Source organism: Tasmannia lanceolata, unplaced genomic scaffold (assembly GCF_043159265.1).
Source record: "Tasmannia lanceolata isolate RefF3 unplaced genomic scaffold, GAP_Taslan_0.1 ptg000013l, whole genome shotgun sequence".
Classification (NCBI taxonomy): domain Eukaryota; kingdom Viridiplantae; phylum Streptophyta; class Magnoliopsida; order Canellales; family Winteraceae; genus Tasmannia; species Tasmannia lanceolata.
Window position 1 is genome coordinate 25,209,553 of NW_027518690.1, and position 27,719 is coordinate 25,237,271.

The window sequence follows — 27,719 nt, forward strand, 5'->3', positions numbered from 1 at the left end:
ATCATATTTGATCAATTGGATTTTTAATTATTGATTTCTTCTATACTCCAAGGAAACCTAGCTATCGATTTCTAGATTTCTTTACTGTCACCGTTATAAGTCCACCCTTCGTAGATGTAGAGAAGAGATTGAGAGAAAAAATAAGTAGAGGAAAGAAGAGAAGAGAAGCAAAGAGGAACATATCTTGTAGGGTTGGGTTTTTCCCCACCCCCACGATTCCAACATATAACTATATAAGCTCATCACTTAAACAAATACAAGAATACCCCTGGGACCATCAACTGATGGGCACTAACACACAAGAGAATAAATTAAAAAATAATAACTTGATTGTTAGTGAGACCTATCATCAATACTTGCAAAAAATAGTACCAGAGCAAGTTTTGATCCATCATTTTGCTTGAAAACTCATTATTTTGTCAATTTAGGAGTTCCATAACTACTAAGAGTAGACGGGTTGCGCAAGATGTTGCGAAATGAGAAGCATGTGGAGATGAAGAGATGAAGGACATCAAGCTACAATTTATGCAAATTACATTGAGATTGAGGCATGCATGATTTCTAGAGTGTGATGAGTGCTAAAGAAGAATTAGGAAATCCACTTCAAATTTATACTCCTAGTGATGATTCTCAAAACAATCAGACTTATACTGGAAATTTTCAAGCCATGGATTAAGGTGGAGATGTTTCTTAAGCCCATGGTCATGAAACAATAGTAAAATGGTCATTTTCATACATCAAATTTTATAGACTTGGAAAATCGTGATTGCAAAATAATTCAATCTTTGAGTCTGATGAAGAGAGTATAATGGAAGAGTTTCAAAAAATTAACCTTTGAGAGAGATAAAGAGGTCCCTTGGTTCAAGCAGTATCCAATTTGGAACGTATTAAAAAATTTCTATCTATCCCAACAAAAGTTCATGTTCTTACAAAGACCTAATGGAAAAAGAGTCTACATCGTGATGAAGCATGTTCGAGTATGGAGAATGAGATGCCGTCATTGATTCAGATTCATGAAGCGTAAAAGATCCTGAATAGAAAATTTGTGAAAGTAGGAGTGGATCATTATTGAAGTATCCAATTTAGTAAAAAGGATTTTCATAATATTTGTTTGAAGCCAGATGAAAGCATTCAAGGAATTAAACTTGACAATGAGATCACTCCAACCAGGAGATACTGATGTACCCCAAAATCTAGGTCGAGCAAGGGCCAGACATCTAGATCTTCTGGAGTGGGTAACTTTATGCTTGAGTGTCCATTTAGGCAATATATATCTACTTCCATAGATATATTTGAGGCCTGGCAGTACTATTTCCATTGCTTTTGCAAGATATCACCATTTTGGGCCACAAAGGTGGCTCAAAGTCAAGTGACAAGACGAGCAAGGAAATTTTGGCAAAAAGCATAAGTTCAGTTATTTTAATTTAAAGAGTTCAGTTAGGGTTATTATTAGTTTCTGATCAAGAATTGACAACAAAGGAAGGTGTTTGGGAAGGTTTTAAAAGAGTCCCATTTTTCTATATTGAATATGAAAGGAAGGTGTTTGGGAAGGCTTTAAAAGAGTCCCATTTTTCTATATTGAATATGACTGTTTGGCAGCAACATTTGTTTTGGAAAATTCTAGAGGTTTTTACGTCTAGAAAAGGGGTTTAGTTATCTCAGGGAACATGTAATACGTATAGAAAGTTATTTTTACTTCAAAGACGAATTAAGTTTTCTTTGAGGGTGTTATAAAAGTATTTCTAAGTCAATTTTGTAAAGTCCATATGGAACCGATAATGCATGGGGATAGAATTCCTCGCAGTCATCTAAAACAAGATCACCTCGAAGTCATCATTAATAACAGGTTGCACATTGACAAATTTTAAGACTTGGAAGGGGAAGGTAACTCACTTGCCATGATGAACTTGTTACCTAACTCAAATGCATGGTAAATCATCAAAAACCAGATCACCTCATAGTCATCATTAATAACAGGTTGCACAGTAACAGCCAAATCAAATCTGAAGCATTTACTAAATCTTACTGGCTATAAAAGAATATGATTGTTGACAAGGCAGAGCATATCACCAACGTAGAGAGTGCAAGGGGCCAAGATAAGGTAAACAAATAGATCAGTGCACCTGTTCCCTGAAAATGGCTAAAAAAATTATTGCCCCAAGTGGTTGAAGGTTTGGGACAAAAAGCAAAATTATTTGTTAAGAAATGCCACCTGAAGGATTTTCCGTGCCATCAAGTTAAGATCATTTCCAATAACATGAGATACTTGCTGACAATCTGAACCAAGCCTACTCGTCAAGTCACCAACTGTCTCTGTGTCGAAAAAAGGCATATCCTGCATAAGATGATACCAAACCAAAGATATATATAAATATACACAACAAGAAATCAAGCTAGAATTGTTTGAAGTTTGAATGTACCAGTTGTATAATTCAAAAACCGTGTTCAAAGATAACTTTTGAATATAAATATAACCTGAAATAGGAGAGCTGAATATAACATTTCCCTCAGACGTCTAACCTGCAAAAGTTGCAAGAAATATCAATTATGCAACACATTCTCTTGAGTGCTGATGACTTCCACGGACTGATTGACAGGAAAAAAAAAAAGAAAGAAGAAGAGGGTGGAGGGCCATACCAGGATCATATCTGCAATGCCAAAAAAGCAGCCCCGTAAACCACTGAATGACACATAAAAAGGGTATACGGTCAACACTATCTTATGATATGTTAAGTACCAACAGCTGTTGCTTAAGAAATAATCAAAGCATTGATAGTCTAAATCCTGAAGGCAGTTACTTTTATCAAGTACATTGGATATATGCATGGGAATGGAATATAAAGCGGGTAAATGGAATCTTATTGTTCAAGCTTGGTTCAAGATCTTCCTATTGGACAGGTACACAAATATCAAAGAGAGATTGATTCATCAATTTCATAGACCATCAGAACAAAAGTGTGAAACAAATTGTCTTCTATATCAACATTGTCAAGCTTCACTAATTCAACAAAAATCATCAGATATCAATCAATAGCTTCTACAATTCATGGTTTCAATTAAAGGTCAACCTTTTAAAATCATTTAAGCATCAGCATTCAATTTACATTAAAGAACAATTTACTTGTCATTTCTCCATTCTCGTCCGACAGTTTTGAATTTCAACACGGGAGAAACAACTTTCAGATGGCCATTAGAAAGGGAAAAAAAACAGAAGAAAAAAAAAACTATAAGATCCATCCAGAGTTTTTTGTGTCATGGTTTTAAATTTCAATTTTGGTTTCGGTCGTCACAGAAATGAAAGCATTTCGGTTTCGGTTGGAAATTTCGGGGGAAATCCTATAAAATCACGAAAATGTATGAAAACATATATGAATATATGATAGATTTTTAAGATGAAACTTCAGAAAATTCTAGAATAAGATCAAATTCACACTTACAAACCATCATATAAGCAAAGGAACCATCCATAATGGTTTAATCACTTCAAACACCTAGTGACATGTGTTGCTGCGCACATCTAATTCAGTAAATACCACATTTCACATCTAATTCATATAACTAATTATATATAATGCACATACAATTCATATAAATATAATTATGTCACACATGGATTTAAATTTCGGTTTCGGTTTTGGACAAAGCTGAAACCGAAATTTTCGCCAAAATTCAGTAAAAAATCAAAGCAAATTTCAATACTGTACCGAAATTTTGTAAACAGACTTTAAAAATCATATTTTTCCGAAATTTCAGCCGAAATTTGGTACTCTGGCCGAAATTTCGGGTTTGGGTGATTTCGGTTTCTGTCCGAACCGAAATTTGAAATTTTGGTATTTTGGCCGAAATTTGAAATTTTGGTATTTCGGCCGAAATTTAAAACCATGGTAACACATCCTAATATAGTATACCACTAATACCCTTACGGTTTTGGTTTCCGTATACATTTCGGTTTCGGTGGAAATTTAAACTATGGTGTGTGTGGGTGTGTGTCAGGTGGTTGGCGTGGGGTGGGATGGGCGTAGGGGACGCACGTTTCAGTGGGCTTTTTCGTTTTGCTCACTGTAATGGAACATACCAACAGTTCGTCCATTTTTATTTTTATTTTAATGGTAAAATATCATAATAAAATAGACGGAATAAAGTAAAGCCGACCGAGAGGGTCGACCCAAGGGAGCTATACAAGAGCAATAGATATAATAAAGAGAATCCCTTAAGGAGGAAGGAAATCGAAAAGTTCCAACTCCAGCCTTCCCACCCCATCTTTAGCTAATTTATCCGCCTTGGAATTAGCAGATCTTTTGACATGAATGAAAGCCACATCCAATCCTCTAATCCGGTCTTCAATCTCATCGATCCAATCAGCAAATCTCCAAGGAAAAGGCTTACCTCCCTTGAGCCACCCAATGACGTTGAGTGAATCACCTTCCATTAGCACCTTAGCCAAATCAGTATTCTCGGCAAACCCAACACCCTGTAGAGCCGCCCTTATTTCCGCCTCGTTAGAGTCAACAACGCCAATAGGGAAAATGGCCAGATTGTAGCGCCACGCTCATCCCTAAGAAGACCTCCAATCCCTGAGGGGCCAGGGTTACCCAAACCTGTTCCATTTCGATAAAGGTGCTACAAACAGGTAAAGAGTATAAGAAATCTTTATGTAAATAGAATTTAACAAAAGATACATTTTAATACTTAAAACATCTAACATTGGCATGAAATTAGCCAATTTAGTGCATAATCATATTTAAAAAAAGTATAAGAGACCTTTATGTAAATAGAATTTAAGAAAAAATTACATTTTTGTACTTAAAACATAGAACATAGGCATAAAATTGACACTTGATGGCCCTAATTGAAAACAAATTTAGTGCAAACTATCAATAAAAGTCACCATTAATCATACTAAATGCTATGTATAAATATTAAAAATATAAATCAAGTTCGAAATTATTTGAATCTCTCATCTAATTTCTCATATTCTATAGGCTTTCATAACCGGGATCATCATACTTAATTGAATAGTACTCAATTAAATAGGCTTTAGATTTAGTTGGAAAATAAAAATTAAACCAAAATATCCTAGACAACGCACAAAAAGCCCAAAATATGGTACCTCTTACGAACCAATCACTTTGATGAAGGCAAAGACTACGTCCCCCCCTTAGTGTACAATGCATTGGAAGGAGATACTACACCAAAAATTGGACAAAAGACCTTCTATTGAAGATTTTGGGCAGAAATGTGGCATGAAAAAATTGAAGAAATAAGAGCATTTGATGACTTTTAACCATAATTATAAATTCCCACGGAAATTGACACGAAATGAAACGAAATATTTCTATTTCCATCTCTATTGAAATGCATGTTGGAATGAAAATACATAATGAACCTGAAATTGTTAAGTGTATATATTACAATAATATTTCGGTCGAAACTTGGAACATGCCGGTTTCGGATAGAAATTTCGAAGAAAAACAGGTAAATTTAAGATGGAACATCGAGAGATGGTGGAAAATTATCTATTTTATTTAAAAATAGGGGAAAGAAAAAAAAATCTTGTATTAAAAATATTAGAAAATAAAAAACGATAGGGAATATGATCAAAAAAATGGGACTTCTAACTGAAATTATGACAAAAGGGTTGTGTTGCCTATATTATGGGGTGAAACGGATCCCAAGGCATGTTTTAAGACAAGAATGCCCTTTAGTTGGTTTTCCCTCCACCAAGGTAAGAAACGGATCCGAATGCATTTCACCAACCCTTTTCACTTTTTTTACCTTCTTCTTCCACACGCCAAGTGCTGAAACTCCATTGCCTTATGTAAAACTCCATTAAAACTCCATTGAAGAGAGGTGAAACTCCCCTTGAGAACATGTAGATTTTATTGACTCTCTTTATTTTCTTTGGCTATGAAACCTAAGGTTCTCTGGTAGCTCCATTGTCATACATTTGCTTAGGTTTAACATGTTCTATACAATGCTATGGTCTATTGCCATCATCCTCTTTATTTGTTAGGGATTTGTTATGGTTTTGTTAGGGATTTGTTATTGTCATCATCCTCTTTACAATGCTATCGTGTATTGTCATCATCTCTCTATCTCTATCTCTCTATCTCTCTCTCTCTCTCGCCCTCTATGTTTAGAGTAAAATCCGGATGAAACTCCTGTCTATATACAATCAGAACCACTATTTAAATGTGTAGAACCAATATTTAGTTCTCGGAACCACTGTTGATATGTGGGAACCAGTATTTAGCCCTTTATGTGGGAACCAATATTTAGTTCTCAGGACCACTGGTATGAATAGTGGTTCTGAATGTGGAAATACACTGAGGACCCTATGTAGAAGATCCGAACCACTATTATAACACTTAGATAATCTATTTATACCGTCCTAACCACTATGTAGAATAAAATGTTATGCAGTCAAAACCGCTATAGAAAGTGAGAATGAGTGTATAAATAAGGGTTCCGAGGTACACTCAGAATTAGTGTATAAAAGTTAAACACTCAGACCACTAATTGTACCTAGGAACCACTATTTACCACAATGTAGTGGTTCTGAGGTACAAATAGTAATTCCAAGGTATAAATATTGGTTCAGACATTCTAATAGTATTTCATTGGGTGTCAAAGTTGCAATGAATTTATGAACAGTGGTTTAAATAGTTGTTTAAACACTCAGATCTTATGGTGATTCATAGTTTAGAAGGCCTAATACTTGTTCCGAGAATATAAATTGTGAGAATGAAAAAATTATACAGTCAAGACCACTATAAAAAGTGAGAATGAGTGTATTTATAGGGGTTTAAACACTGAAAACCACTAATTATACCTAGGAACCACTATTTACCACTATGTAGTGGTTCCGAGGTATAAATAGTTGTTCCAAGGTATAAATATTGGTTCACACATTCTAATAGTATTTCATTGGGTCTCAAAGTTGTCATGAATTTATGAACAGTTGTGAAATATTAATTTAAACACTCAGATCTTATGGTTGTTCATAGTTGAGAAGGCCTAATAGTGGTTCTTTTATCTTACACGTAGAGGGTTGCGAAAATGGTAGAAGGAAGGGCTTCTTTTATCTTACACGTTGATGGGTACTTGAAGGATGAAGTATCATTCCAATATGTTGGCAGGACGAAGATGTGTCTAATTGTAAATCGCCAAATTAAATTTTTGGAATTGTAGTCTCTTATTCACCAGAAAATTGGGACCACAGGAACCGATGTCTCATTATCTATAAAATATTGATATGTCGTGGATCCATATCAAATCTTGTTATATGACATTGGAGATGATGATGACCTACATATGGTGATGATGCTTTTTTGAGAATGGTGTCTTTAATTCCCTGAGCCTGTACATAGATAAAGAGTATAAATGTGGGGGAATTATTTCTCCGAACCCTACAAATACTAGTGTACCGTATTCTACACCGATTGCACCCATCCAGAGGTAAAATATTAACTCGTCTGGAAATTTTTACATCCATTCTTGAAATTCTAATTCCATTATTATAACTCACTATTGCTCAGAAATGAAGTGGATATGAATGAACATTATGAAGATCCTATTTTGTATGAAAATATTGGTGTACCTTCTTCTACTCCAATCGCACCGTCCTTGAGCCCCAGAAATAATTCTGTCCCTGCAATCTCTGCAACACCTATTCAATCTGAAGTTGCTCCCGGAAAACAAAGAAGATACGGCAAAGGACATACTAACCATAGGTAAACTAGAGAGGGATTCATGGGGGAATTTTTAACATGCATTGATGTAAATGTCATTCCATTATTCTAAGTGTAATGATGATCGGCTGAGCAGATTTTCAGAGGACTTGAATGAAGATTGTGAAGATCCTAACCGTAATGACACAGAGTATGACACAAAACATACGATCGCTGCCATGTAATGTATTACTTTCCTTTATTGGAAACTTCTATGTTTGTCTCATAAAAATATTCTAAGTTATTAGTCCCAATCATGCAGGTACGATGCAGAGTTCAGTAGAGATTTCCATAGCGATATTCATGTTAATGATGAGAATGACTTTGTTGAGGATGATGAGGACCAAGGTGAGGAAGAGGATGATGTACATAACATTGTGGGCGATCCGTTCGTCAATACCTATGAAAGATGAAAGGGAGCAGATAAAAGTGGATGGAATGGTTGTTGATGTATTAAATGAGGGGAATATAGGACTTGAGGAGTTGAAGGTCGATGGAATCTTCCCAAATTTTAAAGTCTTTAAGAGGAAAGTTAGAGAGTATGAAATTCTACGGAGGTTTGCATTTGTTGCAATTGAGACAAAACATACAAAGTGTGCTGTTAAATGCAAGGATCCAAGTTGCCCTTTTAGAATCACTGGGACAAATTACTTGAATTAAGTTAAGGTAAAAAGATTTGTGGCAGAGCATACATGCTCAAGTACTTTGAGCGGTAATGATCATCCTCTTGGCACTGCAGCTTGGGCAACTGAAACCTACTTAGGGTTATTTCCCCATCCAGAAGACGTGACGCCTAGTTTGATAAGAGAGTACATCAAGAATCAGTGGGCTGTAACCATAAGCTATCAGAAAGCTTTCAATGTGAAGGTCCTTATACATGAAATTAAGTGTGGAAATGCCGAGGCTTCTTACCGCGTCCTTCCTACATATGCTCACGAGATGGAAATATGTAATCTTGGCAGTATTATGCGTGTATAACGAACCCGAGAGCTATGGAGGAATGGAGATGAGACATTTGGCAGTTTATTTTGGTCATTCGGGCCTAGCATATGTGCGTTCAATGAAACAACTAGACCCTTGGTCTTAATTGATAGGACACACTTGCGAGTCAAGTATAAAGGAATTTTACTAGCCGCAAATGCACTAGATGGTAATGGTTGATTATTTCGGTTAGCATTTGCAGTGGTTGAGAGTGAGTCGTATGAAAGCTGGCTATGGTTTCTGCGTTTATTCCGCCAGAAGATCATGTCAGCAGAAAAGAAGAACAAGGACTTTACAATTGGCTCCGATCAGATGAAGGGTATACCTAGAGTGATATCTGAAGCATTACCTGGTACATACCACAGCTACAGTATTCGTCACCTGACTGCAAATTTTCATGCAACCTTTAAGAATGTAGTGCTTCGTAAACTTTTTTCGAAAGCCGCATATTCCCTAAGGGAGAGTGACTTTAAGGAGTCGATGGAATGTATTAAAGCAAAGAATGCAAAAGCAGAGAAATGGATATCTGAGATTCCTAAAGAAAACTGGGCCAACGCATATTTTAAAGGAGCTAGGTGGAATGTGTTAACAACAAATGCAGCAGAGTGCTTCAACAACGTACTAAAAGGCGCAAGGGAGTTGTCGATTGCTTCTCTCGATGATCATAGTAGATGGAAAGTACAAGACTTTTTTCAGGTCCGTCGGAAAGAGGGGGCTAACTGGCAAACGCGTTTGACTCGCAAGGCAAAAATATGGTTAGCAAAGTCATGTGAGTATGCCAGTAAGTATGCATCGTACGCGTGTAGTTTCACTGAATATGAAGTGAAGTCGTTAACTAATTCTGACCGGGTGGACTTAGAAAAGAGAACAAGTACTTGTGGTCTTTTCCAAACGATTGGATTACCGTGTGGGCATGCTAGCCATGGGAATGAACAACTTGGACCGATATGATTACTGCCTGGAATGGTATTTGGCTTCAAAGTATCGGAGTACATATGAGGAGGTGGTTCATCCTACTTTAGATCGAACACAATGGGCGAGGCCTTCCCATGATCTGCCAAAAGTATTATCACCACGAGTAAAATGACAGTCTGGACAACCAAAAAAAATACGAATACAAAGAGGGCTGCAAACTGGAGAACATCACAACTGCAAAACATGTGGGGAACCTGGACATAATAAAAGAACATGCAAAAATATGCCGATCATAAATCGTAAATTAAATATGACTCCTATCGGTCCTGTTGAACCTACACATGACAGGTATGTGGTATATATGTGTTGGATTAGTAGTCACTAAGGACTTCCCATAATACATCCATTGGTTAATTGATCGGTGCAACCTTTTTTCTAGGTCCGACGTGTCCTCACCTCCATTTTTTTGTTAGGGATGAATATGGATTTGTTGGGTTTTCCTGTACAAAATGTTGCCCTTGCATTCCTAGGTGACCATTGATTATTTTGCCGGATAAGGCCGTCAGTCAATTGTATTTATCAGGTATTTTGTTGTATGAAATTTTTTTGTAGCAAGGTGTGACAATATATGAAATTTTTTGGTTAATTTTGGTAGAAAAAGTTACTCAATTGACTTCGATCCTACTTTCTGTCTATTCTTAGAATTGGAATTGTGATACCATTTCCAAAGGAAGACATGAAAAGAGTTTTAAATAGTACATTAATAAGAAAAATATGCATGCCAACTAATAAAAGGACAAGACCAAAAGGAAGAGTATTGTCTGAAAACAGAACAAAACGAACCAAAGATGTCTCCATCTACTCCTCGTCCTCGTCAACAACCCCGTTATAGTCGCGCCTAAATTTAGTGACTTCATTCTGAAGGCAACAGCCTTTTCATCAAGTCCGACGATCTACTGATCCTGCTCTGTCAAGCGCATGACCACAACATTGTTCTGAGTGGCCATAAGGTTACGGACAACCAAGAATTGTTGTTCGATGAACTCCTGAGTCAAACCATGTCCATGGATAAGAGGAGCAACGGGAGCTTCTCCAACGGTCTCATCTACATTGAGGCACATCTTCTTCAATGAGGAGCCATCAAACAAAGGGGTTGGATCCTGAGTTAATCCCGATCAAGGGGTACTTTAAAGTGTTCAAAGATTCGGGTTAGGATCATTCCAAAGGGCAATGAAGCATTGGTGCAAGTATCAACTTCATTCATGAAACGGAAGATGATGTGAGCAAAGTTAAGTTCCCGTTGGATGATGAGGCAATAGACGATAAAGGCTCGAAAAGTACGCACGGAGTCTAGGCTTCCACCCCAGGGTGTGATGTTTACGGAAACGATCCTGTGAAGAATACGAGCTGGGCGACCGAGGCATTGAGAATGGACCTTCAATTCGGGGTTATATGCTGGACACATGGCCGAGTAGATAGAATCCTTGTCCACACCTTGTTTGTCAAGCAGACCCATTTTCCATAAAAAGATAGGCTCACCAGTGTCAGTAATTTTTAGGATTTTACATAAATGCTTCCTAGAGAGTACAATCGGAATGGATCTCACATTCGATTGAATGGTGATAGTCATCAGAAAGGCTAAGATTGGCATAGAATAAACAGATTAGGTTAGGGTAGAAGGGTTTATTCAAACCTAAGAGGGAGGTCCATCCTTGGTCATCAAAATAGAGAGCAATGGCAAAATGAGGGAGTGCGAGAAAGTTTACGTACCTACCGGATAGGATGTCACGAAAGCCTAGCTCGTGTAAGAGTGTACGTGCTTCGTCAGTGACAAAGAAAAGCGATTCGATCTAAGAGGGTTGGGCCTCTGCGGTTGGGTTTAAGGAGCCCTCACCGCTTCTCCCCCTTCCCCTTGACGCCCCCGTTGTGCTTTGGTCCCTTCTCTGTGAGACTCTTGAAGCCATGGCGAAGGATTAGGATGTTCGAACTTAGGGTTTTAGGGTTTTGGATGTAATTGATCTTAGAGTTGTGATGGAGGGAGGGGAGTGGAGGGTTTTGGGGAGGAAACTAGGGATGTAATGGGGCGGGAGACGTGTGGAGGTCTTATTTATAGGGGGGAGTTTCTGCAGGGTAAACGGTTCTTCTTTTTTTTTAAATAACAGAGCAGGTCGACCTGTTTTCAATTTATTTTCTGTCAAACCAAATGGTATCCCAGTCGACTTGCAGGTCAACCCATTTTCAATTTTTGACCTCCTGTTTGTCCAGATGGTATAAAGGTCGACTTACAGGTCGACCTTTTTTCAATTTTTTACCTCCTGTTTGCCCAGATGGTTAAAAGGTTGCTTTTTTCAATTTTTTACCTCTTGTTTGATCAGAAGGTATCCAAGTCGACCTGCAGGTCGACCCGTTTTTCATTATTTTTTTTAAAGCTAAATGCAGACATGAATCCAATTACAAATAGGAAACCAATGACAACCAAAATGAATCCAATTACATGAACCAGTACACCAACCAATGAACCTGTAGAAATTACATTAACCTGTGAAAATTACATGAATGAACCATCCAGAATTACATGCATCAACCAACAGCATCAACCAACAAGAGCATGAACCATCTAATTACATAGATGAACCAACAACACAAGTGCTATCCAATTACATGAACCTGTACAAATCCAAGATCTGTCATCCATGAACCATCCAACATCTGTCATCCAATACAAATCAACATTTGTCATGCATCAATCATCCACCATCTGTCATCCATTTACAAATCCAATACAAATCAATTATAAACACCACCAACAAAATAACCCCAATAAATTTACAAATCCATTTACATCCTACACGGTAACTCTCCCATACACCCCCTGCAACATTTCGGATAAAAGAGATACTCTCATAGCCGTAACATCTGGCTGGCTGAAATCTAAACTGGCATCACGGGTGAGGTATTCCATTTTCTTCAAAACGAACAACCTACAATCGTTTCTGCAAAATAGGAAGAGTATTCAACAATAAGAAACACAATTTGGAACCTACTAATAACAATTAATTCCATGGTACATCACCTGTTCTTTTGTATGGGCCGATTAGCCAGTTCATCTAAAGGGAATGCACTTATATCAATGTCCTTTACCCTTTTGAACCATTCAACAGGGTATTCAACCTAGGAATCAATAATTAGTAAGTTAGAGCAATACTCATTACGAATTAATGTTTCGCCTACGAATAAACCTTAGGGTTGTACTCACAAGGGGTTGTGCTGTTTCAGAATACTTGGGACCTTTAAGAGAGTTGTATAGAAAGAAGGTTCGTCGAACCATATCAAAGACTAGAAGAAGCCAATGACCCGTTGTGTTGATTGGAACGGGGACTTTTCTTAGCTCTTCAATTGGGATCGTCTCTAGACGTTGTACAAACTTGGTACATGCCTCAGGTCCGGGATAACCACTATCACTTATACATTGTTGCAACCACGAAAACATATGTCAATATTGAATGTAGCTTTATACAGAGAATGCAAGACATATAAATCACTTTTATCTTACATATAGATGGGTAGAAACACAAACACATGCTCCCTTTCCTTCTTTCTAGGTACCTTCGTCCCGCTTGTTCAAATAGTCTGTATATACGTTAATAATCTACAAAACAAAGCATAATTCAGTTTTTTAAAAGTCAATGAACAATATCAATGAACCATGTCTAACAACTAATATCTAACTAATGTAAACAGTACCGAAGAACTTAACCATCCTCTACGATCGCTTAGTATAAGTAAGTCCTCTGTACACATGTAATACCCATCGCTATGAACGACTTTCTCACTGCAAAAGCAGTAAAAAAAACAGTTACCTCTAGGGACCTTAGCTCATTTGATCCTTATGAATCAAATGGACCTTAGCTACTATTAAGTAGATGGCATCCTATCTATGACAAATCAGCCACAGTAAGGTAGAAAATTTACTAGGATTCAAGCGCTTTCAATGCAGCCAACATGTTGGCATCTGGCCCAGTGACTTTGCCAACATCGTCCTTCTTCTTCCGTCTGCCTATTTTCTTTTTCTGTGATGTTGCTTCTCTTTTTTTCAATGCTCCCAACCGTAAGGTTCTTTTCTTGAGTATCACTTAAGATAGGAACTATCTCAACTTGATCATCCCTTTCATATATGCTGACTTGGCTATCAACGTAGATATGGTCTTTTTCATCTATGCTGATTTGGCTATCAACGTAGAAGGGTCTTTTTCATCGTCGTCCCCATCTTTCTTTTCACACTCCCCTACTTTCTCCTCTATTTCCGCCACTATTTTGTCCACTATTTCATCCAACACCCCATCTTTCTTCTAACCCTCCCCTATTTTCTCTGGCTCACATTCTTCCTCTACAATCTTCCTCTTCTTTATATCATCCTCCCCCATCTCCTCTATATCAGGGACACTCCCTGACCCTATACTTTTCCTCTTCTTTAAATCTCTCAATTTCCTCTTCTTTAAATATCACACTTTCATCTTTTTTAAATCTCTTACTTTCCTCTTCTTTAAATCTCTCACCTCACTTTCTAACTCCCTAACTTGACATTCAAGTTTCACCCTCTTCAACAAATAACTTTCTCTCCCCGCTTTCCCATCTGCTACTCTTCCTCTCCTCTCTCTCCTCCTTTCATCCCTCTTCAATGAAAAACTCTCTCTCCACTTTCCCATCTCCTACTCTTCATTTCCTGTTCTCCTCCTTTCTTCCTCTTCAACAAAAAACTTTCTTCGACGGATCCTTCCGCATCTCTCCCAAGTGCAAATCTTCCTTCCCTCCCCTCATCTCCCACCGGAGAAACATTTAGAGCGATGGTATCATCCGCAATACCAACACCGTCAACCTCATCATCGGCGACTAGTAGCCGTTCTTCTCTTGCGACAAGTTTTAGCCTCATCAACACCCGAAATGCATTTCATTTTTGGATCACAAATTTGACTATAAAAATCCAATACACAAGCAATACAACGACCAATAGGCATTATTCTCTCACCTGTGATGCTTCCAACACCCCATCACTGATCAGGGTAATCAACTTTGTATGCTCCCTCCTCCTCGTATCCATCTTACCGATCCACTTCAATAGACGTGGATACGCATCAGGATGAGAAGATACCCATAAGACGGTATGCTCAAATAGTCATACTTGAAATCAAGCAATATTATTTATACAATCCAATAACTTACAAACAAGAAACATATCCAATAATTTACAAAAAAGAAACAGTAAAGACTGTATGTGAAATTTATCTGTAATAAGATAGAGCATCGCACTATATGCCCCTTCCCATTCTCAGCATATGAATTTAATGACTATCAAGAAGTCATAGACGACGTAGGCCCATGCAACATTTCTGACAGTCTCCAAATCAATATACTGAAAGAGGCAAGAACATGCCTTATGATCTCTCTGTGCAAACAAAAGAGTGCTACAAAATAGCAAGATCACATGCTTCACAGTGGACCTAATTGATTCTTCCTCATTTGAGAACATATTGTCATTGATTACCTCTAAAATCTCTTCAAAGGTGGCTATTGGAGCCCCGAACCTCATTTTAGAAATGTTTAAAAAATCCCGAGCGAAATCGCTACATGTAGCGGAAGAATAAACCGTGCAGAACAAAAATTTTGATCTAACACAGGATTCCTAGGGACTAATTGATCTTATGGTGATTTAATAAACATAAATATAAATCAAATACCTTAGTTGATGTAGAGAAGAAAACGTCCGCATGATCTACTCCTCGAAAATCCACAGACAATCTAATCGACGTGAAACCACAAGTTGAATCGATGGATTCCTTTTGTTGCACAAGAAACTTGTGTACAACTATTTGTTCACTTCGTAATCTGATCTGAATCAGATTATAATATGGGAATAATTGCTTAAAACAATAGAGCTTAGTTGGATGACTGTCTTTAAGCTTTAAAAGACAAAACTAGTTGATGGAATTGAGAAAGAAGAACAAGAGAATGAATTTGGGGTGTCTCTACCAATTTCCAGCACATGGAATTGTGGGAGAGCTCTAGAAAACTCCAGCAATATGTCTTGAATTTATAGAGTTTTTAATTTCTATATGCACAAGCCAAAGTTTTTAGAGAAATCCTAAAAACTAAGAAAACTAGTCACAATTGGAAGCCCCAATTGGAGAAACAAGCCACCCCACAATTGGAAACCCACATGGGGCATCCCAAGGGGGATTGCTTGCTGCTCAAGAAACCTTGGGTTGCCTTGTGTGGTGTTCTTTGTTTCCAATTTTGTTTATTCAATGTTGCCTTCTCTCTCTCATTCCTATTTCATCCAATGTTACCTGGAACACGGTTCGTTCCGGTATGTGGTACGGGAACGGGTATGATGGTAGCCCGGTACGCAGTACGATAAGGGTATGCTATGTTGTTTCACTATTCGGGATCGCGGTCAGTCTGGAGCGCTAATTCGGTCTCTCTCTCTCTCTCTCTCTCTCTCTCTCTCTCTCTCTCTCTCTCTCTCGAACTCACTCTCTATCTATCCCTACACACACAATATATAATTTCATATACTTTTACAAGCATATCATTCCATAGTACACACTACATACTTTTAATTAACAAAATATAAAATCCTCATTATGTCATACATATTTTTTTTTTAAAGAAAGTTCCCGTTGGAATATATGAATATCCTTTCATAGTCCATACTACATCCATTTAATAAACAAAATAAAAAAACCTCATGTATGCCATACATATTTTTTTCAAAAAGAAAGCTCTAGTTCTAATCCAACCCATAATATATAAAATTTGTAGCTCTCTCTCCATCTCTCCCGCTGGTCGTTAGTTTTGGCGATCCGTGGTTCACTAGAGCCACGTTTAGGATCGTGCGACCCCGGATCGCGGGTCGGAGGGCGGAGGGCGAATCCGGTAACTATGATTTCATCACATGTGTTGCTTTAATCAGTCAAAACAAATCAAGCAATAAGAATTTGTAGCGACCCGGATTTTTGGATAAACCCGAATCGCAACCAAAGATAGAAACTAAATGTAACTCATGAAAAATGTGGAATAATTTTATTTTTATTTTTTTTTTGGATAACATGGAACTCATGTAATATGGATCTAAATCAAACTTAAGAGTTTAGCAAAAGTAAACTGACATCAGTAATATAAATGAAAAAGACTAGACACTCCAATGACTCGCCACGCTCTTCCTACCCTCCCCATTTATTCTCGACGTCGTCCATTTTAGCAAAACCTGTGGGGGATTTTTAGTGTTAGTTCAAAGAACTATGTAGACTCATCAAGTATCCTAAAGTAATACAAGTAAACAATTCTTGAATTAAAGTGTATAATTTAAATTCATTAGTGAACATGTATCAATTATAGTTCTCTAAAAAGCATGAAATATTAATAGAGGAGATATGTAACAATTTCCAACAATAAGAATCAAAACTACTCTAATAGAGCATATAATAAATAACACCAAGAGGTCTAAATATAATATGAATGATGCAGTATGAGACGACTCCCCAAGGTAATCCATCTCCTCATAGCTTGTTACCTTGCCCTCCAATACGTTCCGCTACCCTCGTCTGCAGGTAGTGGGCATGGAGGACTTTTTACGACGTGCTTAATAGGCACTCCGCCTCTTGACATCATGGTCTCAAAGGATGCATTTACCGCCAAAGGGGTGTGCTAAAACCCAAGGCTGGCTTGGAATTTCATCATTTCTGGACGACTCATACCTCCGCCCAATCCACCAAAATCCTCATGCTCATGCATTTATTAGTCTTACCAGTGTACTGGTATAAAATCCCAATTTTTTCCAACCATTGTTTTTCCCATGTTAGTTTAAGCAATTTTCTTGCTTCTACATTTTATTCCAACGTAATAACCTGCTCGTCGTCTCGGGGCCTCGCCATCCTATTACTGTACGTTGATGATATTGTTCTCACTGGCGACGACTCTGCCACGATCTCTCTGATCAAACTCCATCCGAAGAACTTGTTTGAGATGAAAGATCTTGGTTCTCTGAAAGACTTCTTTGGCATTGAAGTAGCATATATTCTCCCCGTGGCTTTATCCTGTCCCAGTTTAAGTATACAAATGAGCTCATCAGTCGTGCACGCCTTTCCGATCGAAGACAGTAGATACCCCATTAGAGCAACATGTTAAGTATCGAGCAGATGATGGTGATCCTCTTCCTGATCCAACGTCTAAGTTACGCTCAGAGAACGGAGATAAGCCCAGATTTGCTACATCAGTTTATCCAATGCCCTAGTCTTCAATATACTTAGCGGGTTAAGCATCAGCTTAGTCTTCGGCTCGGTCGTAGGCAGCTCACTCTGGTGGAACTACTATCCCATCGTTCGGTTCGGGAATGGCACCCCTTTCTTCACTCGCCCAAGAAACATTGGAAAGAAAAAAATTGAAAAAGTATTAAGCATCAACATGGAAGAATCAAAGCCGGTCTTGATATTGATTGAAGCATATCTCGTTAGTTGTTTCGATAACGAGAATATAAAGCACGATAGTTTTCTAGATATCCATACGTCACAAGCTACGACATAGCAGGAACATGACAATAAACTTGCATAATAAACTGACTGTAAATCAATAATTTCTACTTAATCACTATCATAAACAAACCTCATGCTTCCTAAAGAATTTTCTTCATACACATTTAAGTCAACCATTGTTTAAGGTATAAGATTAGGGTACCATCACCTACCTTGAATTCAAACCTGCCTTTGTGAAAGAGTATTCAAAATTTCTAAGTGAGAAGAGAATGTGACCAACCTGAAATACAAGGTATCATGTAGATTAATTTTCCAAGTTTCCTTAATTCCCCTCTATGTTAAATTTCAAAAACTCTTTTATGCTTATGTTTTACTTCTACGTTAGTTATCCGGTTATCTAATCCAAGCCTTCAAGTTCCAATTAAGTTTTAAATCAAGTACTAGTGTTCGAGATTTTAGGGTTCATATGTCCATTCAAAAACCACCAGTTAAAGTAAGATTCAAAATCCAGTCAAATACACGATTTCCATGATTTCCAATCAGTAGTCGACTATTAGATTTTAGATTGCACAAACACATCAGTATTTACATCAAAGTTCACCGATTTTTACCCTATAGGCACAACTATTTAAATTTTTGTACTTTACACACATATACTAAATTCATATTTCTTTTAATGCAAATATACCTTTTTTGTAAATTTATAATATATGAAAATCATATATTTTTAACATATCTACTTCACTGTAAATTTTCCGATTTAACGTATATGCAAAAATTACCGTCTGTAATCTATTTATCAAATCTTTTATTTTTTCGATTTATTAATATCTAAAAATTCAGTTTTTAATACATATTATTTACTATTTTATTCTCTGGATTTATTAAATATCTGAAACTACAGTTTTTAATATACATTATTTAATTGTTTTATTTTTTTAATTATTTAAATCGAAAAATACAGTTTAATAAATATATATTGACTGTGTTATTTAAATCCAAAAATATAGTTTTAATAAATATATATTAACTATTTTTATTTTCTAGATTATTTAAATCCGAAAATATAGTTTTAAATAAATAATTTTCAACTGTTGGGTGGCCGTTATTCATGATCTCTACTACCTATATATATATATGAGGAAAAGGATTGTACACTCGAGCATACCAAGCTTATGGTACGCTCGAGTGCCCAATCACATGGGTCCCACATTTTTTGTGGTGATCCAAAGCATTCATTTGCAAGGCCCTATCATAGATAGGGTGTGTACCAAAAATCAGCTCCATTGAATCATCCTAACCCCTCCAAAAGTGGAGGGCCAAAATGGGCAGTTTGTGGACACACAGTGTGATGTAGATATTAAGATTTATTTCCGTATTATTTAGTTTCTAGTAGTTTATTTCTATGTTATTAGTTCCTAGGATTTTATTTTCCATGTTATTTTTAGGAATTCTTATTTTAGTAGGTTTCTATCTAGTAGGTTGTTTATTTGCCTATATATAGGCTTCTTTACAGTTTATTTTGTAACTTTGATTGATATTGAATAAAGATTCTCCCCTCTAATTTCCTCTCTTCGTCTCCTCTTTCTCCTCTATTCTTCTTTTTCTTCTCCTATTCTCTTCTATTCATCTTCTCTTCTCCCCTTTCTTCTAATTCTCTCCCCTTTCGTCTATTTCTCTCCCCTTTCTTCTATTTCCCTTCACGGTGCTGCATCAATTTGGTATCAGAGCCTAAGATCCAAGCGTTCTTCGCGGTTGAAGACGATTTCAACAATCTTCTGCGTCACCATCAACAAGCCTTCAAAGATATGAGACCAATCAGCCCTTCACGTTCTGCAGGTTAGTATTTTATTGGCCCAACCATTATCTTTATCCCACCTATTAACATCCCCGCTTTGATCCTCTTCAGCCACCACCTCCACCCATAAAACCACCTGTAACCCACTGTTTTCCTACTCCAAACAGCCACAGAGCATCCTCTTTGTAACCACATCTACAGTTAATTTATCCCAAACAGCCCCCATCAGCCTAAAAGCATACTTAAAACCATAACTAAACCCATCTCATCTTTGCATCCCATCTTTCCCTCAACCGAAACCTATTAATTCCAGCCACCCAAATCTATCTTTGTTCTAAGCCACAAGCCCCACAATCTCGCACGCTAAATCACAAAACCAGTCCTAAGAAAGCCCCAAACCACTCCCCATATAAACCCTAACCCTAGCCCCTGACCCATCACAGACCTAGCCACAGATTTTCACAGGACAATTCTGCCCAGAAGAGACTTTCTATTCACCAATTCAATTTTGTTTCTGTGGAGGTTGTACCACAGATCCAGGATTTATTTCTTCTGATTTTAGTTGTTGAGGCAAAGGCAATTGCAGAGCAACATCCGTGCAAACCAAGGATAGGCAACAGGATCCTTCTCTGAGAAGGAAACCTAGAAAGTAGGAATATTGGGTGCCTTGCATAGCAAGTTACTCCTTTTCATTGGCGATTGCCTTGTTTACATCTGTCAGTTTCCCTACTTGACTAACAGCAGCCTTTACTTTAGTACCCTTTGGCTACAGGTAACAATAGGAATACAAGAAAGAAGGCTTGTACGGAAACTCTATTGCATGTGCATGGTAACTTGTAGAAAAAAAAAAGGAAAGTAAAAATACTTTTTCGAAGTTACCTTATGGAAGTGGTTACTTTTTGGAAAAAAAAAAAAAAAAAGTAGGGTAACTTGCATAGTACAATGTCATATCAAAAAGAGGAAGTCAATTCCTTCCTGTGGAAGCTAAGTGCATGTTGCCTATTTTCAAGCCACCAAAGTGCTGTACACCAAAAAAAATACCATAAGTTCACTTACTTTATACCCACCCCTTTATTCCCTTGGACACCCTCCTGCCATTAGGAAAGACTAATTAACCCCCTAATCTTTTCCCCTTAGGCGCCCCTTTTTATATTATTTAGGTTTAATTTATCCCCACTCTTTTTACCTTTCGGCACCCACCCAAAAAAAAAAATCAAAATAAAAAATCAAAAAAAAAAGAGATAGAATTTTCTTTTTCTCTCCCCTCTTCCATACTTTCTCTCTCTACTTTTCTCTCTCTTCATTCGAGCCATTTTTGCTCGAAATTGGCCCTCGACTTCAACACAAAAATTGTTCATGACAACTTTTACAGCGTATCTCGCCTATTTTCAGCAGCGGACAGTAGCCTTCAGCATAGTTTCAAGAGCCATCTCAGCCGTTGATCGCACCCCTTCTTCCTATCATCAGCTTTCACTCATCCGATTTCAGATCCGCGATAGACGTTGTGTTCCTTTCGACATGACACAGAAATCAAACGGTTGATTTCAATTTTTGACGTCGATCCCTATGGCTCCTCTAGCTGCTCCATATTTTGATACATATGATCCTCGATATTCTTCTGCACCACAGGTTCCATATTTCTATGGTTATGATGACTGCACCTATCCCTATGGAGATGTTGAGAATGCGTGTCTAGATTGGATCCATGCACTTAATGCATACCATAGGTACTGTGGTTATGATCATCAAATAACAATTCGTAAAGTCACGAATACAGTGTGCCGCGAAGTCAAGTCGAAATGGAATTTCTTCGTTAGCGAGCATCGTGAGTTTTGTAAGCCTCCATTTCGTCGATGGGAGGATGTTCGTTATGAGTTTACATACCACTATCAAAATCAACAGAGATTGAAACGTGAGCGAGCAGCGTATGACCAAAGATTGATGCGTGAAGAAGCCACTCGACGGGAAGAAGCAGCTCGCCGTGAACGACAAGCCGCAGCACGTCGTGCACGAGACGCTGAAATTGCAGTCAAAAACCGATCTTTCGAGCGTCGCATGCACGAGTCATATTTGCAGAGCCGCTTCACTACTTCATCCGTCCCACCTAACGTTGTTGATATTCTTACGGGTCCAGATGCTAGTATTGATGAGATCATTGATGTTGAGCCTTTGATTCCATCGGATTCAGACTCTGAGATGGACGATCCAGAGTTTGAGACTCAGTTGATTGTTGATATTGACATCGTTGCGCAAGATGCTTCTGAGATTTCTGCCGCACCGATTGCCGATCATCTCGAGAGTGAGCTTCACTCTTCTGAGGCAGATATTGTGGCAGATCCAAGTGAGGCTGATCCATTGCCCGAGTCCGAGCCAAGTGACCTGACTGTTGAGCCATTACTTGAGATGGATATTCGAGAGCATATTGTTGAGGATTGCACTATCTTTGAGCCAGTTGAAAAGATTATCGAGATTTGTGCTGAGACAGTGGAGCTTGTTACGCACATTGATCAAGAAGATTGCCCGCATGATATCACTATGCCGATCCAGGAGGAGTACGCTGTCATCTTCCCAGCTTATTTGATTGTCAAGAGAGGTTTGCGTCCTTATGATTCTGCATGGATGATTTCTTTGTAGTACTACGCTCGCGTTCCCTACCACTTTCCCAGTCCTTACGAGCTTTGTCCAGCATTCCAGAGTTCGGAGGATTGCGACTCATGCTACTTGAGTGGGTCGTCTACGTATTTGATCCAGGCGGATTAGAACTCGAGGGCGAGTTCTTTTCAAGAGGGGGAGAATGATGCAGATATTAAGATTTATTTCCGTATTATTTAGTTTCTAGTAGTTTATTTCTATGTTATTAGTTCCTAGGATTTTATTTTCCATGTTATTTTTAGGAATTCTTATTTTAGTAGGTTTCTATCTAGTAGGTTGTTTATTTGCCTATATATAGGCTTCTTTACGGTTTATTTTGTAACTTTGATTGATATTGAATAAAGATTCTCCCCTCTAAATTTCCTCTCTTCTTCTCCTATTTCTCCTCTATTCTTCTTTTTCTTCTTCTCCTATACTCTTCTATTCGTCTTTTCTTCTCCCCTTTCTTCTAATTCTCTCCCCTTTCGTCTATTTCTCTCCCCTTTCTTCTATTTCCCTTCACGGTGTTGCATCACAATGTTTGTCCATTTTGACCTTCACAAATGGATGGGTTAGGATGATCCTATGGACCTGATTTTTGGTACACACCCCATCTATGTAAGGGCCTTTCAAATGAATGCTTTGGATCATGCTAACAAAGTGGGCCCACATGTGATTGGGCACTCGAGCGTACCATAAGCTTGGTACACTCGAGCGTACAATCCTTTTCCTCTATATATATATCAAATGAATGCTTTGGATCATCCACAATGTGTGGGCCCACTGTACTTTTTAAAGGGAGGAGTAGATAAGCTTTTCTACTCGGCCGAGTAGAAACACTTTCCTCTATATATATATATATATATATATATATATATATATATATATATATATATATATATATATATATCTGTGAAAGATCAAAATTTATATAGTTTGATTTATGTGCATAAATTTATTATCGAAAAAAAAAATCAAGATTTAGATATTATAGTATAGGCGCAACTTATTCATAGGCTTACAAGTATAAATTTACAGGCTTTCAATCCTTTCACAATTTATCCTAAATCTTACACCCTAAATAAAATTAACAATTTATCTTAAATTTTCAGATTTACTTATTTATTTATACACATACATAAATTTCTATGTTTAGATTTTTATATAAATACATCTCAAATACATATTTATATACTTCAATCACATGGAACATATGCATAGGTATGTATATGGAACAAATCAAAAATTGATTTTGGTGTACACATACATATGTATTTATCCCAAATCTTTATTTACATGATTATTTATTCAAAAGAAAAAGTTATAGGGCACTTACTTGGATAAGACTTTCAAACAACGGAACCTTTCCCTTCTACTTCTTCTTCTTGTCCTCCCCTTTACTTTTTTTTTCTCTCTATATCTACGTGTGTCTCTTTCTCCCTATTTTTTTTCTTAGCGTAAGCTTTGGGCGTTAGAGAGAGACCACGATATTATTTTTATTATTTTTAGTTTGGTAGTTTTCCTAAAATCTCACAATATGATCTAAGAGTTTTGATTGGTTGCCTAATATGTCAAAATTCCTTTAATCTTATCACAATAGGTTAACTATTTTAAAGAAAGATTGAAACTCAAGAAATATGGGATGGTCCCACATGTTTATACGCACAACTCCAACATTGGGAGTCGTGCGCACAATTTCTCCCCTCGTGGAGACGTGAAACCTCTAAAATTCCTCCTTAGTTCCTTCTTTATCTTATTCTTTCCTTATTTTAATAGGATTTATCTATTTCTATTGTGTTTCTTTTTTTTTTATTTGGTTATTAAAATAATCCTTCTTTAATTTCAATTCTAACTACATTGGGTTTAAATTAGATAAACCCAAAAAGATTTAGTAAGTTTGATAGGGACACAAGGAAAAATACTTTAATGCTCCCCTTTAATTTGATAACGACACCCCCTACAAGCCCAAAAAGATTTCAACCCAACTTTTGATAATGACACTCATTAAAATAAATAAATTTCCCAACTTGGGGCCGGATATTACATTCTACCCCCCTTAAAAAGAATTTTGTCCCCGAAATTCAACTTCTTTCTTTTTATTAGGGTCTTGATTTCAAACAATTATGGTTTTGCCTAAAGTTAACATGAGATACAATGGTAACTAATTCATATTATCGGAGTTACAGATCAAAAGGAAAAATTTTAATGGGATCATAAAACTACATAAAGTTGGAAATTTACGAACATAAATTTTTCATAATCCACATAAAACTATAGGTTTAAATGAATAATATACTATGTACATATTTTATTATATATTATTGTATATGGGTCAACATCAATAATTTCTGATACCAACCTAGCTAACCAGCATGTTATACCAGATTATCCTAATCTATGTGAGAGAATAACATAATAATTTATTTTTCTCTAAGCGAACCAAGCACTGTCAACGCGTTTGAGTCTACTATATCGTCCCATACCAGCATAGTCAACCCTCACGCAACCAAGCTCTCAATATGTTTGTGTTCACTACATTGTCCCATACCACCATAGCCAACCCTCACCTACTAAGTGTTCCTGGCTCGCCTAAATCGCCCATGGAGCTCTCACCTAAACTTTTTATCTTCCACCACACAACTCGCTCACATGTCAACCAAGCATCCCCGATGCACGTGAGTCCGTTAAGTGGTTTCTTACAACACAATTAACTCATGTGCCCGGTACACACAAATCTGTTGTGTCGTTTCCTAATTGCTCCTTGCCTGCATCTACCCTTCTTATGATGTACCCAAACTCACAGGCGCACCTAAGATCACTAAACCTATGCTCTGATACCAACTGTAACGACCTGGATTTTCGGATAAACCCGAATCGCTACCAAAGACGAAAACTAAATGTAACTCATGAAAAATGTGGAATAATTTTATTTTATTTTTGGATAACATGGAACTCATGTAATATGGATCTAAATCAAACTTAAGAGTTTAGCAAAAGTAAACTGACATCAGTAATATAAATGAAAAAGACTAGACACTCCAATGACTCGCCACGCTCTTCCTACGCTCCCTATTTATTCTCGATGTCGTCCATTATAGCAAAACCTGTGGGGGATTTTTGGTATTAGTTCAAAGAACTATGTAGATTCATCCGGTATCTTCAACTAATACAAGTAAACAATTTTTGAATTAAAGTGTATAATTTAAATTCATTAGTGAACATGTATCAATTATAGTTCTCTAAAAAGCATGAAATATTAATAGAGGAGATATGTAACAGTTTCCAACAATAAGAATCAAAACTACTCTAATAGAGCATATAATAAATAACACCAAGAGGTCTAAATATAATATGTCAAGCTCCTCATAGCTTGTTACCTTGCCCTCCAATACTTTCCACTACCCTCATCTGCAGGTAGTGGGCATGGAGGACTTTTTACGACGTGCTTAATAGTCACTCCGCCTCTTGAAATCATGGTCTAAGAGGATGCATTTACCGCCAAGGGGGTGCGCTAAAACCCAAGGCCGGCTTGGAATTTCATTATTCCTAGACGACTCATACCTCCGCCCAATCCACCAAAATCCCCATGCTCATGCATTTATTAGTCTTACCAGTGTACTGGTATAAAATCCCAATTTTTTCCAACCATTGTTTTTCCCATGTCAGTTTATGAAATTTTCTTGCGTCTACATTTTATTCCAAAATAATAACTTGATATCCATACGTCACAAGCTACGACATAGCAGGAACATGACAATAAACTTGCATAATAGACTGACTGTAAATCAATAATTTCTACTTAATCACTATCATAAACAAACCTCATGCTTGCTAAAGAATTTTCTTCATACACATTTAAGTCAACCATTGTTTAAGGTATAAGATTAGGGTACCGTCACCTACCTTGAACTCAAACCTGACTTTGTGAAAGAGACTGCAAATTTCTAAGTGAGAAGAGAATATGACCAACCTGAAATACAAGGTATCATGTAGATTAATTTTCCAAGATCCAAGCCACCACTTCTCAGGTATCTCTTCCTTCCTCTCGAGATGTTGCTACAGATTCTCGTATTGCTTCATGCACTCGTTCACATAGCACTGCTCATCCTATTTCATCTATTGTTTCATATGATTCTCTCACTCCTCTATTTCGTAGTTTTGTGTCTTCTTTGTCTTCTGTCTTTGCAGCAGTCATTGCCAGAGGCTCTTGATCATCCCGGTTGGCGTGCGGCTATGGATCTTGAGATGGCCGCTCTTCCAGCCAATCAAACTTGGGACTTGGTTCCTCTTCCTCCTGGTGCACGGGCCGTGGGCTGCCGTTGGGTATATATCGTCAAATACTTACTTGAAGGGACTGTTGAGCTAAATTCTCATATATGCCGTTGTGGAGAATTTGTTTACTTGCAACATGGTGGGTAATTTGGAAAGATAGAAATTCTAGAGTCTTTGAGGGGGTTGACAAATCCTCGTATTGGCTATATATGAGAATTATTGCCCTCTCTATATTGTGGGTGAGATGTCTTCCACCATTTCGATTTGTTTCGGCCTTTGATTTATGGGAAGGGTGGAGGGAAGTTTGCTTTAGTAGGGAGATTAGGCCTCAGATTGTTCAGCAGTGGGTGGCTCCCCCAAATGGGATGTTCAAAATTAACTTCAATGGGTCGAGTTTTGGGAACCCGGGCCCGGCCGGGGTAGGCGGTTTGTGTCGAGATGATTGTAGCGAAATTGTGTGGGCTTACTCTGGCCCTCTTGGGGTTTGTGATGCTTCGGAGGCCGAGGTGAAGACGGTATATCATGGTATTAAAAGAATTGATAGAAATAGCATGGATCGCTTTATTGTGGAAGGTGATTCTCTCAATGTGATTCGTTGGTTGAGGGGGGTGATGGTGCCTCCTTAGAGATTTTCGGCTATTTTTGATGAAATTGATGATCTAACATCGGGCTCTGCGATTGTTTTCAATCACGTGCGGAAATCTGCTAATGGGTAGGCGGATCATTTGGCTAGGTGTGGGGTTAGTCGTTTGGATTTGGAGTGGTTTGACTTCCTCCCTCCTTGAGAGGTTTTCTGTTTTGATGTTTTTCTATCGTACTCCCGGGTGTGGTCCTCCTTGGTCCGCTCCCTTTTTCAATGATATC

At 37.6% G+C, this 27,719-nt stretch overlaps 1 protein-coding gene across 2 annotated transcripts in view; it reads right to left on the reverse strand.

The window, feature by feature from the left end:
• LOC143889972 (ABC transporter B family member 26, chloroplastic-like) overlaps positions 1-27,719 on the reverse strand; it is a 97,101-nt gene that overhangs the window by 56,125 nt on the left and 13,257 nt on the right. For both annotated transcript variants that reach the window (XM_077394408.1, XM_077394407.1), the window contains exons 3-6: positions 2,638-2,680; positions 2,476-2,520; positions 2,213-2,335; positions 2,027-2,130 (exon numbers count right to left, since the gene is read on the reverse strand). In XM_077394408.1, coding sequence (XP_077250523.1) covers positions 2,027-2,130; positions 2,213-2,335; positions 2,476-2,520; positions 2,638-2,680 — 315 coding nt within the window. The remainder of the gene's footprint in view (positions 1-2,026; positions 2,131-2,212; positions 2,336-2,475; positions 2,521-2,637; positions 2,681-27,719) is intronic.